The sequence below is a fragment of the Rhopilema esculentum genome, chromosome 14 (assembly GCF_057945365.1).
Source record: "Rhopilema esculentum isolate cy_ngs chromosome 14, ASM5794536v1, whole genome shotgun sequence".
Taxonomy (NCBI): Eukaryota; Metazoa; Cnidaria; class Scyphozoa; order Rhizostomeae; family Rhizostomatidae; genus Rhopilema; species Rhopilema esculentum.
Window position 1 is genome coordinate 7,504,523 of NC_142828.1, and position 20,997 is coordinate 7,525,519.

The window sequence follows — 20,997 nt, forward strand, 5'->3', positions numbered from 1 at the left end:
TACAGAATAGCTTGCTGAAAGAATTGCCTCTCTGCTGTACCCCCTCCTCCCACTGTTTGCTATTGTTGTCACAGACTTTTGCAGGAACAAAAGAAAATAGAGTCCAGAAATATGAAATAATAACCATGTGATATAATTTGATTAACTTTAAGTTACAAATCATCAAAAGAAGTCAATCCTTCCAAAATTCAAATCCAGACTCATTTATATTAAATAATGAATTTTCAACCACATTCCCGCTTTAAAGACTTCATACTGTCAGTCATTTTATCAGATAACATATAATGTTGCACAAATTTAAAAAATAGGTGCCACTATACTAAAGATTTAATATCAGCAAAGTCCCCATTTTTTATCCTCGTCATAATTCTTTGATGTAGCACACCAAAACTTTGAAAATCCAGTTGTTGTACAGGAGTGATAAACTTTCGTTTTGTATATAAACGGGAAGACGCAGCAATTTCCGTTAGAGTTTCCACCATGAGCTCTCTTTTCACACGGTTCTGAAATGTATTGATTTTGTTTAATGAATGGAATGAATGCTTAAGGTAATAACCGAGGTAATAACGACTGAAAATATTGAATTACGAGCAGTTTGTGAATTATATGTGTCTTGCCAATCGAAACTTTTTTGTGGTGAATTAAGTTGTCTAGAGAACTTAATTTCTGTTTCGAATCTTAATTTGCAAATTGAACAAAATTGTGAAGAAAATGCTAAATTCTTGAATTACGAGTTAAACTCGCTAGAAATTTAGAGGATGCGTGCTCCATTTTAAAATAAAGCCTGAATTTGATATTGTCGTGCCGGATGTACATGTTGTTTCAGATAAGTATTTTTGTGTCCCACATGATTATTTGGGAACATTGAAGTAAGAAGTGAGTACGACAGATACGACCTTCACAACGCCATACGACTAGGAAATCTCAAACGACTAGGAAATCACATTCATCAGATACAACACGCACACCCGACACAACTATATTGAAACCAGGTTGCATACACCACAGTGATGAATATAGGGCAATTATAAAGTTTTATAGTGCCACTTGTGTTAATTTTCTAACTCGGGAATAGAATACCAATACAAACTGAAGGACAAAAGCTCCCTCAAAAAACATGCCAAAGACATTAGAAGGTCAGTCATGTGGCCACGTTCTCACGTTTTCAAGAGTGAGTATGGCCGTTGGTGCATCCTCGCAAATCGCGCAACCTACCGCAAACCTCCATCAGGAAGACATTACTAAGGAAAGTTACACAATAGTCCTAAAATTGCTTTATAATGGGGAGGGAATGGATAAGAAAAGCCTCTTTTCCCCCTTTAAGAGTCTGTAACAATCCTACCTAACGCTAAACAGCATAAAATACTAAACAGCATAAAGGATGCTCAAAGGTTTAAGAGGTTTCAGCGATAACGTGAAAGGAACTCAAAACGCAAAGCTATACCGAAAAGTAATTCACATACAAAGAAACACAATGAGAGAGAGAGGGCTCGGAAAATAAATACACACTAGGCTACACCAAGCAAGGTGTGACCCACTCTAAGGCAAAACCTTAAATACTCCTAGATTAACAAAGACTTACCCTAGTATTACAAACCAAATACGCAGGAGGCCAAAATACTCCCCTGCATTGCAAATAAGCGAGTAAAGCGGAACGCGAGGAAGCGTGGCACAAGACACCAAAACGAGGCGAATAAGTTAAAGGTCAAATACCCCTCATAAAATCAACTCTGATTAAATTTCATTCAATCATTGAATTGGCCTAGCAAGTAACACGCTTCAAAATCTCTGGAGATAATTAAACTTTTACCAGCAGAGCTCGAACGTAAGTAGACAAATAAACCAATTGGAAACACTTAATATAGAATAATAGAATTCAGGAGAGAAGTGGGCGGCGAGGTAAAAACACACTTGGAGCAAAATGTTAGGCCCTATCTCTGTGGGATAACGGCAAGTAATAAAAAAGGCTAACAAACTTCACATACCTATAGAGCATTCTTTTGCAACTGCAGTAGTAGCGTCGATTTTAACTCTACAGTAGGCAGCGTTGTTACTGTAATCTGACTCAGGAACGCCCCTCGTTGGGTTTACATTTATTCGAATGTTATACTCTCCATTCGGTACATCTGTTATATCGATCCACTGGCAATCAATGTTGTTTTTGTAGTTATCTGCACAGCGTACTGATATTGCTTGGTCTCCTTTATTTTTGCAATTGTAAAACTTCTCCACTCCATCGTCGCATTCTGAGTCTTCTAGGCAAAAACTTGCTTTGTGTCCCTCAGCTATTTTCGTTTGCTTATCATCTGTGATACCAAAAGGAAATGAAATTAATGTTTACCTATTCCATACGCAAATTTCAAAATATGTTTACTTTTGGAAATGTAGCTCCGAATTCGTATACTCCAAATGCTGCTATACTCTGAATATTAAGAGGGTCAATTTCTTGAGTATGACAAGAATTAACTTCAGAATATATAACTGGTAGCATTCTCTTAAAATAATTTTTGACAATAATTCCCCCAAAACCCTGATCTAGTAAAAACTATGACAGAACTCGATGATCCTGTGCTTTTTTGCTAAGGATTGAACAACTTATAACGAGGATTGTGGTTTTTTGCTATAACGATTTAATGTTGTGAATGACAAAATACTCACTGTTTGCCATGCTGTAATATAATGCTCGATGCCGTATTGGCAGAGCTGTGCACACTCAAATGTTATAAAATATATATGGAAATGTTATACCAAATATCAAAATTATGTATCTCAATCTTGGGCTTTGAGCTTTTGGAGTTTTTACGTTCTTTTCCTACCTCACTTTAAACAAAACATTTTTGCTGTAATAGGAGTACCTATCAACAAAAGAATTCTTACCTATAAGATCAAAGTCTGCGAATCTTTCCATTGAATGGTAGTGCGCATGACAATCATGCCATTGCCAGTCCTCTTTTTTGACGTTGGTAATAAAATCAGCTGTACCGCGGTTCCAAAACCTTGCACTGAACCGCAGAAGTTTCCGCGTGTAGATCTCGGGATACGTATGCATATACCAATTGGCTGTAGATGCAAGACAGCCTTCATCAAAGGCGCAAGCCAGTTGAGCAAGATAAGGGTTTTCAACCTGAAAGCTGTCTTTAAGGTAGAAATAATCCATCACCAGATCAGGAGCCTCTGCAAGGATTTACAATACAAATTTAAGATTAAGTCAATAGAGCTTATAAATAGTCACCAAGTAGCCTCTGTTTTTGAGGAGACTTTATAAAAAGGGAAACAAGCTAAATTGCCTTCTCGTTGATACACCGTTTTCATTGATAAATGTAGGTTTACCTGTAGTAAATTTTTAAAATTATGTTCTCTTGATTCATAATATTAATCAAGTTAAAACATGAATTTTTTGTTGAATTTTCACTTCAGTTAAACAGCAATAAAACACGAATATGCTGACTCAGGTTTCCCATTATATCATCAAATCAAATTAATCTCTTGTCCTAGATTTTTGAAATTATTTTGAAGGCGTTTCTTTCCTTTTTACAAAATGACTACTTGTGGACTTGACGTATCTAATGGTCTCTTGCAAGTACAGCTCTGACGTTTCATTTTGCGTTGGTTGCATTTGGAGGTGTACTTTATATACTGACATGTACTTTATGACGTAACCTTAAACGTCTGCCAAATGCTTGAAAACGGTTTGCCCTTTCCAACTTTTCGAGATAACATTCTTAAAACATTATAAACATTCTGAAACAAAGCTTTTGCAAAAAAGTCAGCAGTTTCATAATTTCCACTGTTGACGAAAGTGGCTGATCAGCTAGGGCATGCTTCATAATGGCATGGAAAGCAGAAACGCTAGTAAAATCTCCGCAAAATTTGAAGCTACCTTGATCAAAAGCAAAATACAGAAGATAACCCAGAGTTTCTATGCCACAGTAACAAGCGATTTCATTTGTCTTATATTGATGTCATAAATTGTCAGCAATTTTGGGCACACTAGATTTGCCTTTCCTTTTTTCAGATGTCTTTGGGTACTGCTTCAATACAATAGTTCGAAGGCTTGGAAACAATGCATAATTTCTTTGCGATTTATTCAAGTTCAAGGGGTTTTCTGCATTTTTTCTTGATTGAACTACTCGAATGAACTTGGCATGCCCTTTGGAGGACAAAGCCAGTGTGCATTGAAAAAGATATATGTCCGTTATCCTTGAACTGAACTGCCTGAAATCTTAAACAACAATTCGGCCAGAGACATAAATTGACAGTATTTCAAGTAAGGTGAAGGGTACCAAATTCCTTCTTCAAATCTATTATTAACAGAACCTTGACATTATAATGTTCTGTCCTTTCCTTTCTCAACTGAGAGAATTCTGGGCATAAGCGTTATGATTATTTTTCTTTGAGGTTTATAAGCATTGAAATAACGACTTGAATTTTGCCATTGCGCCTAATTCAAAAATTTTCAAGTATCGGCAAGGTCCTCAACCCTCACATCCCAAACCCCCACAGCCCACATCCCCGGAATTTACGTGCCTGATGCCTGTTCTTTCCTGTAGTTCGTACCTCTGATTGACAAGGCCTATTCTGTGTAAATTTTGACAAAAGAAAACGTATTTTTCCGTAAAGACACATAAAAATACCTGAAATTCGGGATTTCAGCAACTTGTACTGGTAAAATCATTCTGGAACAGGTGAAATCAGTCTGGGATGGTGAGAATTAATTCCAAGACCGAGGTGAAAACATCTTAACACCATTATGAATTTCTGTAACTACACTGCGAAGGAGGTTTGAACAACGCCTATCGGGAATGACCCCTCATCCTTTAACCATGGCAAGAACAAGGTGGTTATACCTGCAGTGAGGTTTTAAAATAAAGATAAATTCTACTTACTTTTGCTGCATTCGACACTAGCCATATCATAGTATCTGCAACTGCCACGAAAATAGCCAGTATGATAACAGTCCTTCAAGGAATTCTCGTCGCCAGAGCATCGCACGTTGTGCATTGCAAATTTATCTGCAAAGCCTTTTTAAGAAAGGGGATTGGCTTAGAAGTTGCATTGAAAATGTCAATTGTCAAGCTAAGTTGAATGAACAGCTTGAAGACGTGGAAGGTACACCGTAGCTTGTATTAACGACACTAAAGCATTGCAATAATGCCTTTTAGTAGGCGTTTAGGTCGAGAAGTAATCACTATATCCCTGTGTTACGATTGAGTTCAGTGAAAGTTACGATTGGAAATCAGCGAGAGCTTCGATTTGATAGAGCCCTACCTTGAGAGGCTGGATTCGAAGGTCGGGGGGGGGGGGGCGTGGGAGATACCTTAATGGGTTTTGAGGTACGGGGTCGTGCCATTAGGGGTTCCTTTTTTCTGAAAAGTGCAGAATTATCAGTATCAAATTTTTAAATATTTACGGAATTATGGGTAGCATTTGAATAAACATACAGAATTATGAATACCATTTGAAGACAGATACAGAATTATGGGTACTATTTTGAGAAAATATTGCAAAATTATTAAGAGGGAAATTTAGCATTCATCATGCTTGCGGAACCAAAATGGTACGTCCCCGTCCAAGACTAGGTTTAGATACCCTCCATAAGCTTTGAAGTTCAAACGATACCCTATGACTGTGAAATAACACAATTTCTACTCTAGACCAAGCAAAACAATTACCTTATTATTGGTTATTATATACAACTTTCATCAAACTTTCAAAACGATCTTACCAAATTTGCTTGTTGTGAAACCGCGAACTGCATAGCCAAGACCTAGCTCTCGACAGAGCACCTCTGCAGCTGTGTTTCCGAAACCAATCCCGCAAATACCATACCATTTGTTGTTAACTTTAACCTCCACACGGCCAGTCATATTATTCGGTCCACCGACGAGGCGAAACTACGAAAGTATCAGAATGCTTGTTCAGTTTTCATTGTTGTCGTCTCTTATACGATCACTATGATTGTGATACAAGTGTGAATTTGAAATCGTAGGTGATACCCTGAATGTTGACCGGAAATAAACGTAAATGATTATTGTGATTAACCGTAGTTGTTAGGGAGACGAGCAACAGAAATCATTATTTTGAACGCGGCGACCCTCGCTTTGGGAGTCAAGTATCTTGGGTATTGGACTTAACCATTATTAATTACCTGGCACTTGTCCATACGTGCTTTTTGCTGGCTACTTCATTTATATATCTACTTCAGCATTGCTGCATACGAATATTAATTTAAATACATGAAAACTCAAAGTATAACAACTAATGACGATAATCCTTAAAGCTTTCCTTCTATCTATGACTTCTGTATGATTTTTAGACACCCATTTTCTAGATACCTCGAACTAATTAGTCCTGTAGACCTTAAGCTTTGTTTTGAAAACATTTCTAGCGTAAAAGGGACAGCGCACCACCTTCCTCCCAATACAATATAAGCTGTAAAGCCAAATATAAATATTATATTACTGTCCGACAAGGATCCATTTGATGAAGGAGCTTATAGAATCGAATAAAAGCATCGTTTGGTGAGGAGAAGAGGTGCTTTAGACAATGTGAACAAATTGGGCGTGGTGTACCAAAATTTCTGCCAGTCGTTTTGACAGGCAGAAAGATTCGATGATTACGTTAAAAGACAGTCAAGAGTGTGCATGCTTACATCTGGCTTCTGAGAATGAGGGTGATGGCATCGAACCCCGGCGTCTTCGTTGTGACCACAGTCCGATTGTTTCCACCCGCCATGAGCACAATTTCTGACGTCATGCTCATTACCAGTGCAATTAACCTCATCCATCCATATCTACAAGAGATGCTTATGTTCGTTGAGAAAGTTAAACACGTTTGTTTAGGTCCCTAATCTTCCACAAGAAATACCTGGACTATCTACTATCTATAACCTCTTTAATATTTCACGTAAATTTATCCAGTAAACGTTGGTACTAACGTGTATACCTCAAAATTCAACCCTGCCCAAAATTAAACCTTTGCAAAGGAATCAACTCGGTAATTGAAGATTCGATGGCTTTTCAATAATGCATCTGTATCCATACAGTAATTTTGAAGAAAGAAAAGAGTTTACCAAATTGATTTTCACAATGATAAATAGACAAAGTAAACTTCAAGATTTACCCTGCCCAGAGCGTCTTGGTACTATACGGAACACAACAATCAAGAAAGGTTTAATGTAATACTTTTTATATTAAACTTTTCTTATAACGTCTTGGCATCATGCTGTCTCAATTCAACTAACTGAAAATCAGTTTACTTACAAAAATATACTACAATGCGCAAAAAATGCAATGGCTTGATTTTTTGCACAAGAGAGACTGTTAAAAATAATTGTTAAAAAGATAGATTGGACGGTACTAGAACTGGGCAATTTTCTTACTTTCAAATGTACTATAGTATATCATTTTGTGTTTGTTTAATCTACATCTTGCAGCTTTGAAAACGCATTATAAAATATTGCGAGAAATAAATGGCCTTAGTTAACTTCCATAAAACCCGATATTGTCTGAGAAGAAATTTTTTAAGTTACGCTTTTGATCGATCCATATTTAAATAAACCAGATAGAAAGATATTTCAATCAGATAGAAAAGTGAGATTGATCATTTTTCCAATAATTCTTTTGTAGAGGGAGCCTGGAGTGCCAATTGTAGTTTGTATAGTAATCCACTTATAAACGGACAGGTTAATTTAAAGATGGCTAGATCACTGAAAGGATCTAGCAGACAGCGAATTGTTTGAAGAGGGAAGGAAAAGTATTAGAACCTGGCAAAGTGAATAATAAATGAGATTTATGTCTCTACACAAGAAGGCAAATGAAATCATATATTTTTCTAATGCACGGAGGCTACAAAACTCTATATGGTCTCTTAATCACAAATCTCAGCTTGTAAATGACAACTGTCACTATATTTTTTGATCAACGATCAAAATTGCAGGACATAAGAGAGCTAAATTTTGATGGAAATACTTACGAATCTCTCTGGTGACATAAGACGCTCATCGTCTTGGATTTTGTGTCCAGTTCTTTTAAAACTACAGTTTGGTTTGGAATGGAGCTCCCAAACTGTTCCACGCAGAAGTGTCAGATTACTTATGAAAAGGTCTTTATGACTTGAATAGCTTATAAACTTATATACATTACTAACATACTAACCAATATAAGGCAGCGTATTACAGAAATACAAGGAACAAATATCAGGACTATCATTAAGGTAACATACCCTGCCGAATCCAGCCCCAATGCCGGCATCGCGGACCGCCTCGTATGCTGTTCCAAACCCTGCCTGTCTACAAACAACATTTGCATCTCTGATGTCCCAGTTGTCATCACATATCGTACCCCATACACCTTCGCGGAAAACTTCTACTCTTCCCTCTGAATAACGGTATCCGGCCCGCAAACGGATTTCATGTGCCTGGCATAAAAAACATGCATTAAAGCAGCGGCGGATCCAGAGCAAATTTGAAGGAAGGGCAGTTGGTAGTGGGGGCACTGAAAAATTTTCAGAAATTGGCGACGGCTGTTCGCTGTATACAACAATTTAAGAGCCTAACTAATGACAAAAGGCTCTATTCACCTTGTAAGGGGAATTTCACAATATTTTTCACATTATTCACCTTGTAAGTCTCAGAAACCTGATTCTCATTCTTCAAAAGCGGCGCACAGTTTCCGAAAAAGGGGCGCAAGATTTGCTTATAATCGGTGAAGGAGGGGCAACTGCCTGCATTAAAAAATAGCACCTCTTATTTATCAGATTAAAGTGCTCGTTAAATTATTTTTTAAAAAATTCAAACAAAGAATTCGTGTTTCGAAAATATTTTGCAAAATTCTCTGAGAAGGTGCAAGGGATTTTCCTAACCATCATTATATGACCACATATCTCAGAATATGTTACTCCAGGAAGGAAAAGTACTAACTTAAGCAGAAAAATTAATTGTCAGTAAATAAAAATATTTTCTGATAAAAACTTACAGATTATCTGAAAAATTTCAGAGCAGTAGCTGACAATATTTTTAGCAAAGAAAATGTCAATGATGCGGTAATATGTAAAGAGGAACATATCTATGAAGCCCAGCTTCTTAGTGCCTTAATATATGCCTTGAAACCGCTTACTATCGCTGATACTCCTTGAGGGCCTACAATGCCTGCCAAAAGTACTTGGAACACCCAGCAATTTACGCTGACTTTGATATCTCTCATTCCTTTCATGAAAAAAAATTACCTAAAACATTGTTGATGATTTAGAGAAATATCATAAAAGAAGTTCAAAAGAAAGTGCTTCCTAAAATCCTAACCCGTTTGATAGTAAACCAACATTGTTCTGTAGGGGAGAGGAGGATGATTGATCTTAACCTTGGAAATTGTTGCCCGTGTTCCAAGACTTTTGGCAGGCATTGTACAGCAGAGCTCTCTTCGTGCACCTCCCAATTACCAAGGGTATACCCAGCTGCTAACGAGCTTTCAGCTGATAGCCAACACAGTTGCACCAAATAAATCCTACATTTCCTGGAAACACAAATAGTTTCCAACTTGCATTGCATTACAATCACGCACCTGTATTGTTGCTAGGTCTATCTGATCACCTCGAAACATCGGTGACATTTGGCACCGCAAATAAACTGGATTATTATTACGGCATTTGTGAGGTCCCCAGCCAGCGTGATCACATTCTATCAATGTTGATTCATATCCTGTGCAACGAAGACTGCGCATCCAAAAGTAGGGAACTGCCTTGTACTTCATGCTGGGTGATTTGCCTGCGTTTTCCTGAAAAATAGAATTTCATGGTTATCATTGCTAAATCTAATGTTTTAGAACAGAGGTTCTCTAAAGGTTTGTTTCAATGCAAATATTCAGACATGCGTTTTTGGCATGACAAAATCAGAATGATTTGAGCCAGGGGTATCCAGCTTGATTTTTTGGTGTAACATTGTGGGCCATAGACATAATCTTAGCAGCCAGATAAAAAGTTATGTAAGATAAAAAGATAAAAAGGTAAATCATCGGCAAATATTGTATTGAACAGTTAATGGATTAATATTGCAGAAATTTTATTGACATCTCACATTAAACTTGTAGTTGACGTGCGAAGAAGGTCATGTTAATACTTCTCTGTATGCTTATGATAACGAGAAAGTATGACTTATATTGAGACTAGGCCTTATAATGATAAAATTATGCCTAACAATGAATCATTAACATTTTAGCAATGATGGCACTCCATAAACATAACGCAAGGACCAAATTGTTGATTGACTTAGCGCGGGCCCCAGAATATGCCCCCGGGCCACACCTGACCCGCAGGTCGTATGCTGGACACCTCGGGTAACTCGAATGGCTGATAAAAACATAGATTTCTCGAAATAAGTTTTTTTTCTAGGTCACTAGAATTCCTGCCAATCTTCCTTGGTGCAACAGTTGTTTTGAAAAATATTGTTTTAGTATAAATGTTAGACCTTGCACACTTGTACGGTACTTTTTCTTTGATATTTGTTCTGTTGATCAATAGTAATCTTTAGTGGACAGTTTAGGATAGTAGAGAACTGGGACCGAGTTAGATTTAATTAGAGAAACTTTAGCGAGCACGAGGTAATGAGAAGAGAATTTAGCGAGCACGAGGTTATATAGTGAATATTAGGTATCAATGTGATTTGTGTACGATACAACTCCGTACACCCTGTCTCTCCCAAAATAATATTGACTGCAGAGTGGAATATCATCTGAAAGGATAAGATTGGACCAGACTTTTTCTCAAACATTACACAAAGCAACAGGGGGAGAGAGGGAAATGCATTAGGAAATATTCAAAAATCTATTTTTTTATGTGCTAAGAAGTCTGGGAGAGAATGTAGAAAAAGTAGTTTCTGGCATCATCATGCAGTGTAAAAAAGTGTATAATTATTTTCGCAGATACCTGAAACCAAAATTTCGATAGGTGGACGCAGCTACCTGTATTTGGAATGAAAATGAATAAACACGAAGGAACAGGGTGAATAGATGAGGTTTTGCTTCTTCTAAAGAGCTTTGGAACAATTGTTCAGCCGTGGATTTCTAGTTGATCCCTTTGATGTCGGTAAGTCAGAGCTCCAATTTACTTACTATATTCATTATTTTATCCATTTAGCACCTCTAGTTGCGAATCGCGAATCTATCAATTATGGCTTTTGTGTGAATTAATGTTAAAATTGTGTGTCTCTTTAAAATTCCTTATTTGAATGTCTGTCCAAAATAAGGCTTCTTCACATTCATCTGTGTCTGTAACATAACCACAACGTGTTCACCAGATAGCGCTTGGGTGGAATATGATCGATATCTTGGCGTCAGAAAAAATGATCTTTATTAAAGGATGTTCCAGTTTTGATTAAAAAGATGTTTATTTTGGAATAAGTTGATGAAAGAATGTGATCAATCATGAGGAGAAAAATGATAGTTTCGCGAAAAAGCTTATCTGATGCACCGCAAAGTTTAGCTTTGATAACAAAGATGGCCAGATAGCCATTCGCAGATTTCCTTATCCTTCTAACATGAATATGTCTGTTATACCACAATGTTTCATTATTTACCTGGACAACATCATATAGTAACATTTATTATTTACGTTATTCGTATAAGCCTAGGCCCATTCAGAGATATTCAATGGTATTTGTAATAAAAATATAATTTGAGGAATGTCAATAATTGGTTTCATTTACAAATTCTGTGGGTAAACGGATTTTCAGGAAAAGATCCCACCCAGAATTTTCGAAATCAACTGATTGCATTGCTATGACTATTCTCTAAGTCACAAATCCTATGATTCGCAGACATCCGGCTTTTTTACAAAATCCTTACGAGGAAAGGTCTTTGGCTTAGGTAGCAAGTGACCAACGTTTTTGTTTTCCCTACCCCAGTAGGGCAGACTGGGGATGCTCCCGGTCTTTGTGGCATAATTACCCAGAAGTGCATTCGAATGCTCTACGTATGCTAGAAAAGTAAACTAACCAAAGCATCTGGGTATCCAAGGTTGCCGCATGCCACGTACGCGTCAGCAGCTGTCCATCCGTCGGAACAAACTGCACCCCATCTGCCTTTGTGCAATACCTCCAAATATCCATGTGAAATATAACCTGATGAGTCACTTCCAATAAGGCGCAGCTCAGCTTTTGCAACCTAAAGTGAATAATATATATATAACATAATAATAATAATAATAATAAATAATTTGTTTAAAGTTGGCGTACTAAATGAACGTCTAATAGCTATAAAGAAGCTAATTAAGGCCAACTATCTATATAGAATTAGTATTAAATGAATATATGATACAATATTAAAAATGTTTTTGCAACGACTGATATGGTATAGCGATATAATGTTTATACAACGTTACAATATTAAAAATGTTTATGGTATAATGTTCTAAATAAAACCTAACCCAGCAATAAATATTTTACACAATCTACAGTCGCATTCTATAGGGTGTGCTCTCAACTATTTTTTAAATGTTGCCAATGATTGTGACTCTCTTATACTGTGAGGTAGTGTTTGCCACAGTTTTTGACCTAAATATTTCACAGTTTCTATATCATAAGAAATTGTCCTGGCTTTTGGAATGCAAAGATTATTTTTTGTTCGCAAATCATAATGTTCCTTTTTTTGTTTCAAAAATCTCACTCATGAAACTAGGGTTCAGGTTATGTTTGGTTTTGTATATTTCTATCATCAAGTACTGTAGATTGCGTTGGTGAATTGATACTGCATTATCCAAAGTCAGCAATGCTTCGTAGTCAGCATGACTGTCTTTATAAACAATTCTGAGTGCTCTTTTGTGGATTTTATTCACTTTAGCATTCAGACATCTGCCATGGAACATCCAAATTAGGGGTCAGTAGCTAAACTGAGCTTTTATGAAGCTGTTCATTAGGAGACGCGGTTTATCAGAACCCATAAATGGCGATACTCTTACAAGGGCATGCAGTTTTTGGCTGGCTCTTTTGCATAAATTTGAGACGTGACTTTTGTAATTAAGATTTTTATCTATTATCACCCCTAGCAGTTTTTCTTCAGAGCTTTCTTCAACAATGGCCTCGCCGATTTTGATCTTAATGTCATCTTGGTTTGTTCCAAAAGTAAGAAGATGACATTTCCCTGCATTCAATTTCATAAAGTTTTCTGGAAACCATTTTGATAGAATAAGAGCATCAGTTTCTAGCCGTTCTAACACTTTATCCAATTGACAGTCAGCTGCGATAATCGTAGTATCATCAGCAAAGTTACATACTGCAGTATCAGTTACCATTAAGAATAAATCATTACTATGTGAATTAAATAGACGAGGCCCAAGGACTGATCCTTGTGGTACACCTGCAAAGGTTTCTCGCCAAGTGCTGAATGAACCATTTAATTTCACCCTTTGTTTTCTACCGGACAGGTAATTATAAATCAATAATTGAGCATCTTTACAATCAAACGCTTTTGAAAGATCCATTAGCAAGGCACCAACCACCCCTTTTTTATCTAGGGAATTCTTACAAATATCCATTAATCTCAACAGCGCATGCTGTGTGTTGAAACCTTTCCGAAAACCACATAAGTAGGGAACTAAGAACATATCCGCGAAGTCAACCATCTGAGCATATAGAAGCCGTTCAAAGACCTTTGATAATGCGGCTAGAACTGTGATAGGTCGATAGTTTTATATTGAAAATACATATTGGCAAGATTACGTCAGTAAAAGAAACCGTCACCCCTCCTTCATTTGAGTCATTTTGTCAGCAAGCACGCTGCAACCAATCTTCCCAATGCGCTCTCGTTTGATCCTTTACGTTCCAGAGAACAACTTTTGCACCCGGACGGCACGTGTGAACAAAACTGCTCCAATGAAGGGAGTTCATCAATGAGTAGGATCGTTTATTAGAAAGGAAGACTTAACAACGAAGGCCAAAGACTGTTCTAATAGATGTATTCAATCATAGATATATTTATGCTTCGGATTTGGATTTGTAACTGTTATATTTCATACTAAACTATGTCATTAACGTATCTCTTAAATGCAACTATTCTTTGCGTAGAAATATCTAAATTGCATGCCGTGCCATACAAAACGTAGCCATGTAACAACAGACTGCTACGTGCAATCTTTGGCCCATATTGTCTGAATGTAATGGGACATGTCTGACCGAGTAAGAAACCATAAAACGAATAAAATAGGTTTTCATCTTTTAACGAAGTGAAAGCCAAATCTTTGGTTGATATAGGGCAGGTCAGTCCCGTGACGCAGAACATGACTGAACTTATGACAGTATATGTTGCGAAATCCGTTTAGGTCTATAAAGTTACCAGAAAACTCTCATATCGCATCTTTAGCAATATACAAAAATACTTGATAGCAGTTCAGAAACGTCCAGAAACCTCTTTTAATTCAATTTCACTTCAATTCCACGTAGAAGATTTCACTTCAATTCCACGTAGAAGATTTCACTTCAATTCCACTCTAATCATTTTCAACATCAGAAAATCTGAATTGTAAATTGTGAATTTTCAATGAGTTGTAATTCAATGAAAAGTAAAATACTTTGGTCTGTTAAATTTAGAAACAAGAGAGAAGTTTTCACGTCCCCTTAGCAATTTAAGCAATGGCATAGATAAGGAAATTCATAGGAGGGGGAATGAATTTAAATTTTTTTCGACAAAAATCCAACAAACATTTTTATTGTGTTCCATAAATTTCAACATAACATAACGAAATAAGAACTGTAAGAAAACAGGAGATAAAGTCTCATTATTCCCTAAAAGTTAAGTCTCATAAATCATACTAATTGAAGATTTTCTAGTCTTCTATTCAAAAAAGGCATTTTCAAGTACCATGACCTTATTGAAAAATTGCCAACATGACTCAGAATAATGTTATATTCAGCTTTGAAGTCTTTCCTCTCAAAATGTTACACTGAGATAAACAAATTGACATCCATGTTTAATTTTCAACAAGGTTAAAAAATTTCCGACGAAATAACTGTTTAGGTTTACAGGAAGTTTTTTCGACCACCCCACCCCCCCTCCCTGTCCGCCTATATCTACGCCACTGAATTTAAGGATTACTGTTGTTATGGTTTGGCTAGTTAGCCTGTGCTCCAGACCCCTAACTTGAAATAGGGGTCTGGAGCACAGGCTATGGCTAGTAAGCTGAAGTACGAAGGCAAAACTGCAGTAGTCAGAGAGACTTTGTTATATTAGTACTTCTCAGCCATTGCTCGATAGATTCCTGTGTTTTGTCACATTGTAACGTTTGAAAATAACAAGGGATTTCTAATTACTCTAATTTCTCTGAGATACAATTTAAAATCATTACCTCGCCACTTGCTTTCGAAGGTACTGGTTTGGTAGGACCCTTGTCCGTTTCGTTCGAACAAATGACCCCGGCCTCCTCGTTTGGCTTGCAATTATGAGATCCAATTTTTCTACTATAACAGTATCCCAGATTCTCCTCGTGACCATAGCAATACAGGTCATCTAGCCAGTAGCTGAAATTTGAAGATCTAGGATATTTTCCCCTAAAAAAGCAAACCAATCACTGCGTTAGACAGTTGAAAAACATATTGCCTATGGGCAACGTATCAAACCTAACAAAGCTACGAAATATCCGTTATTAACAAAGAATTAACAAAGTCAAATCCGTTAAAAATTGGGGCAGCTACATAAAATTTTCCAAACACAGGAGTACGAAAGTGTGATCAACTTCAACCGTCTTTTGAAATCCATGCCACACTTTAAAACATTAAGAAAGAAAGTAAGGCGTCATTATTGGTGAGTTGTGTCTTTTCGATATTTAATTGCTTTGCTAGTTATCTGCTTTCGTTTAAACTTTATTTTGCGGCGCGATCTAGGTAAGCCATGCTTCATTTGGGTCGCACAGAGTGAGTAGTTTATCATTATCACTTTTAATATAACTATTAATTTGTGAGCAAAATTGAATTGAATTGAACTGAATCGAACTGAATAGCAATGAAAATCGGCCCAGGCCTTTGTTGACAAGGTCTTAACTTACCTTCTGTGTTGGATACACAATTTGGAGGGGTCGTTTTCAGAAAATTAACTCGAAATTTTCGGGCAAATTTTTGAACTTATTTTCGCCTTAATAGCTAAACAAATGTAAAAAATTTACAAAAAAACTATACTGCCAGTGTTTTCGAAATATTTAGATTAATTCAAAACTTCTGGCACTAAAAGGACTGAATTCGAGGTTTGGAGTTTAATCAAAACTAGAGAGGGGAGTATTAATAATTCCATTCAATAGAACTCAGAAGGAGAGCAAGTTATCCTGTTCTAAAATTGGTATGTAAGGAGCTAGATATAAAACAAGTGAACAAGAGGATCTTAATCAATTTCCAGGATGTCCCATCTGCTAGCTATTGGGGTGGAATGCGTCAAAAGGATCTAGATTAAGCATGGATCCTTTACATCAAACAACTCGTCTTTACGCAAATCCTCAATCCATTTGCTTGTATTCTAAGTTCAAAGCGGACTATAATCCTGCAGTTTGTTTAATTTTATGTAAATTCGCACAGCTCAGTTCGTGGTAGCTCAACGGATTCAGTCTGGGAAATTCTATTCATGATTCTGGGGCATTTTCAATACTTATTTCCTTTCAATAGATATTGTCATCGTCTGTGTTTGCAGCTCTAAAAAAAAGGTTAATCTCGAAAGATTCTGACATTCGTCATTAGTATCCTCAGGTCATGATTGTCCAGATATCCAGGCTGTTCATGCCGCTTCATACAATGTCATTTTGAATGGAAGTTCTATCACTGGTTCATGCGAAATCTTGAAATCTTGACACTGGGTTCTGTTTCCAAAAGTGACGAAAAATATTGAACAATGCACGACTTCGTTCTAATGATCGTGCTAAGCAACAGTATCAAGGTTTTTCGTCTTTGAACTACAATCACTGCCAAAATTACTTGGAACACCCAACACTTTGCGCTGTGCTTTGTTCATTTGTTTTCCCGAATACTACTACTTCCGTCCCCCTTTCCCCCCAAGGCAATGTTGAAAGTAAAGAAAAAATCAAACAAGCCACAAGAAGAAGCGTACTCCACAACCCCTTTCAATTTTCTATAATAAATCAACATTGTTTCTAGGGGGAGAGGGGGATGGCTGAATTTGCCTTTGCAAACCTACGTTAGTGTTCCAAGACTTTTGGCAGTGATTGTACATATCCTGGTATCCTTTTGAAAATAGAGCCCTTTTTAATTTCATTGTTCAAAGGAAAGACGACGTATGTGGGTTTTTAATGACCCGGTTTATTTTTCAGAATCCGTCATTTCAATAAGTATTTTCTAGAAAGGCATGTTTTGCAATGCTGATTGGTTTATATTCAACTAATTTCTTTTGGTTTCTATGGGTTTTCTATTCTGATTGGTTCATATTCTCAACTACCCGCAAAAATTCTAATATACCAGGTCCTGTATGTTTTTTGCCACAGTGTTTAGTTGCTCTCTCAAGACTAGTTTATATTCTCTTGGTCACAGAATGTGCGGAGAAAGAGTGGTACGGGTGTGTGCGGAGGAAAACTCCGGAGATCGCACTGCTAAAAAACATAGCAATTATCTTTGTTAAAGCAAATACGGAGATTTTTGTTGGGAGTGCGACCTCAATTTAGTCGATAATGGTGCCAATTTACTAAATAAAAGCCAGTGAAGAGCGAAAATCCTCCCTCACTTTTAATTTCTTTGTGGCACTAATGGAAATTTGAAATCAAGACCTAAATACTTTGATAAACTTTCTCAAACCTCAAAACTTATAATGAGTTACAAGTTGGTTTTCCAATTGAAAAGTCAGTCAATTTCTTTAGCAACCTAAGCAAGTTCGTTTAACCACCACTATCTTTTCGACAATAAAATCACTTTACTATCACGTTGCCTGGACATCTGATCCCACCAAATGTACCTAAATTTAGTGACAGAATAAATTTGTGAAAAGCTTAACGAAATTTCATTCAATTGAAGCATTATCGAACGACAAAGACATTAAATCTTCGAACGCTCTTCAATTTAATAACTGCAACCTCAACAAGTCTCTTCAGCCTTGCTCCCATCGGGTCTGTTGCTGATCTCGCTTTTTTTATTAATCTTACCACGGCCATTGGTTGCAGGAGATCAGAGATATGGTTTCAGGTCCTCTGAGACATGCACGCAATACCAGACACTCTTCCAGTGTTCACCCTTTCCAAATCTCTTTGCCAAACGCACTAACTCAACCCCATAACTCTTCCTTCCTCCCTAGGTCTTGTAAAATTTGAAATACTCTAACCCCTTCTTGTTTTCTAGACTCTTACAAACTGTCTTTATTCAAAACTAAAATAAATAAGCTTAGTTTCTCCTCTCTTTCTCTTTCTTCCTAATCCCTTCTTATTTCCCCTTGCTAGAGCGTAGCTATGTGCACTAGATCCTTTCCCTAGCATTACCAACTAAGAAAATTGAATACGTGACGAATCTTAACTGCCTGAATTGAGGTCATCATTGGAACCTACCACCCCCCCCCCCCCCCACCCCCTCAAAAAGAATGCCTTTGTTGCAGACGTGTAGAGCTGAAGGGCTTAAAAGTCTGAACATCCTTTTTCGAGAAACGACTAGAATAACAAATCCATGTATCTTTCTTTGTAAGAATTAAATTGATTAAACCTTATTTAAAAGGATTCTTTAAAAGGACAACCAGCTTCATTCGATTCCGCCATTTTGTCTTTTGGCTGAACGGATTTTCTATGTTTTTAATTATGCGAGAAATATTGATAGCCCGTTCATGAATTGACACTTTTTGACATCCTTCTATCAATTGATTAACAAAGATTATAAACAATCCGATTTGTACTATAGCAATATGTTTATATGTTCTTATGAATGTATTGCAAAAAAGCTTCATAAAACATTTTGGTTTTCAGGGCAAATACCAGATATAGCCATTAGCCCTTAAGGAATAACACTGGATTCTGCGGAGAGCGTACAAAATTCTTATGTAATCACTTACTGTGAACAGAGTTTCTTCATGATTGATAACACAAGAGGTCTTGTTTTGGAATGACTGCCGGGGGCGAAGCTATTATTGCTTTCTTTGGAGGAGGGGGAGGGGGTGGGGCTCGCTCCTCCCAAAAATTATAAAAATCCTTTCTTTTCAAAGAACGATGGTTTCTATGGTTCTCAAAAATGGTGTCCCAATTAATCCTACCGTTCGCGGCACTGCCTGTTAAAAACTTTCCATTATGCTAACAAGTTTTGTGTAGTGTACATAAGAAAATATGTTGTAAATATGTTCTTATCATAATTACTCGAATATGGGGAACCGGTGGTGGTCGCTGAAAAATCATGAACTGATCAGCAGTTGCATTGTCGGTGTTATGAAATTGCCTTTTTGTCCCGAAAGTGTCCACTATGACACTTACAGTTTCCTGCTGTAGCATTTCTTCGTGTCACGACCAATCCTACTTTTACTAACCACTAACCATTTGCCTGCAAGTCAACTAGCTTCAATGTTGTGTGTGTTACGTAATGACAGCATAAAAATTTGGTTTGGTGAAAAATTTCTCAGACACCTCTGTCTCACTGCTAAATGAAATGAATAAGTAGTGCGGGCAATGATAGAAATCAAAGGACTTCGTTACTATTTTAATGTGTTTTATATTGTAACATGTCATTCTTAAGTTCTTGCTTTTCATTAACGGGTAATCGAATGATACACGAGCCCGAATCGCAAGGAATTCACCGGTCAATGTTAAGTTATATAGCCAAGGTAGAACCGGTAAATATAATTGTATGTACCCAATCATGTGTATGTAGAAGTGTTTTTTCTATGGTTTTAAATTTGAACAAAAACTTACTTGACTGTAAAATTGACTGGCCTTGAAAAACCCAACTGACGGCAAACGACCTTTGCCTCTCTTTCATCGAAATGATCGTCGCAGACATATCGCCATTCTCCTTCGAAATACACTTGCACGTTGCCTTCATTCGTTGAATTGCCATCCGCGAGTCTTAATTGAACTTTTTCTGAACTGCAGACAATTGCAAAGAATAAACAGAAAAATACTTTTACGAGGTTTAACATATTTCTTGTCGACGATATTACAGTGACGGACTAGCGCTCTTGAAGGCAGCGGAGACTGTCTGCAGTTTGCACGACAATGTAAATAGTACAGTGTAAATCCAAGGTCAGCTTTCTTGTGTGTAATGTGTCAACAAATGTAAAACATACCGATGGCGATAAGCGGTAAGTGGAAATAGATTATTAATTGAAGGGGATGTCACTCAACGGTGTTGACAAATCAAGAGAATAAGACAATAAAGGCGACTTCCTTGCGATGAAAGATTGGTCGTAAAATTGGACACTCCCAGGAACCGATGTACAGAAGAAAAGTAACCAAAACTTTTCAGTTACACGAGCGTGAGTTCCTGCATGGAACACAATATCACACTGATTTTAGCTGTTATGATCGAAGCTAAGGCTGCCGCGAAGGCTGCAAGGCAAATCGTTACTTACACTCTTTTTTATAAGGCCAGTAAATTGTAATTTCAGTGCCGTCGGAACGAAATTCATATTGGGGGGGGGGGGGGGGGGGGGTTGGTGCTGCCTATTGTTTTCCTTCTCATTCAGTACAATGAAGGAAACATACTAAAGTTTCACCATTTATGGGGGGGGGGGCTCCTTCCGATGGGCCTGAGTTTTAAGGTTGGATTGTTCTTAATTTTTTGTTCAATTGTTGGGGAGAATGAGGTGCTTCAAGAGAGTGCAATCCCTAGATATTTTGCTAAAAGGGAGGCAACATTTGCTAAGACAATTTATCGACACACATTTAAAATTTTACCGACAAAGCATCCTTAGATAACAGAAACTCCTCTTTCTTCATAGAATTTTTAAGGAGGTTTTATAACTTCGTTCAAAGTTATATTTTACGGTACCTCAGCCCCACCTTGTTCTTAATTTTTTCCTGTATATATTGTTCCTGTATAAAGAAAGAGTGTATGATATT

General features: G+C 37.1%; 2 protein-coding genes across 2 annotated transcripts in view; one reads left to right on the forward strand and one right to left on the reverse strand.

Annotated features, from left to right (window-relative positions):
- LOC135695987 (uncharacterized) overlaps window positions 1-20,997 on the forward strand; it is a 72,443-nt gene that overhangs the window by 11,220 nt on the left and 40,226 nt on the right. Inside the window, exon 2 of the mRNA XM_089112424.1 lies at window positions 10,914-11,076. The gene's annotated coding sequence lies outside the window, so the exon portion shown is untranslated. The remainder of the gene's footprint in view (window positions 1-10,913; window positions 11,077-20,997) is intronic.
- On the reverse strand, window positions 111-20,247 carry LOC135695988 (lysyl oxidase homolog 2B). Its single transcript, XM_065215234.2, has 11 exons — window positions 19,849-20,247; window positions 15,328-15,529; window positions 11,985-12,152; window positions 9,558-9,770; window positions 8,224-8,418; window positions 6,653-6,793; window positions 5,726-5,894; window positions 4,887-5,021; window positions 2,878-3,174; window positions 1,986-2,306; window positions 111-503 (listed from the first exon to the last, which is right to left on the reverse strand). The coding sequence occupies exons 1-11, from the start codon at window positions 20,073-20,075 to the stop codon at window positions 334-336; spliced, it is 2,238 nt and encodes a 745-aa protein (XP_065071306.2). The 5' UTR covers window positions 20,076-20,247; the 3' UTR covers window positions 111-333.

Bases quoted from the DNA above. Each gene is read 5' to 3' on its own strand.
- LOC135695988 (XM_065215234.2), bottom strand. From the start codon at position 20,075: ATGTTAAACCTCGTAAAAGTATTTTTCTGTTTATTCTTTGCAATTGTC. The intron at 12,153-15,327 runs GTAATGATTTTA...TATTCACTTTAG, and splicing joins CTTCGAAAGCAAGTGGCGAG to GTTGCAAAAGCTGAGCTGCG. The intron at 3,175-4,886 runs GTAAGTAGAATT...AAATCCTTGCAG, and splicing joins TAGTGTCGAATGCAGCAAAA to AGGCTCCTGATCTGGTGATG.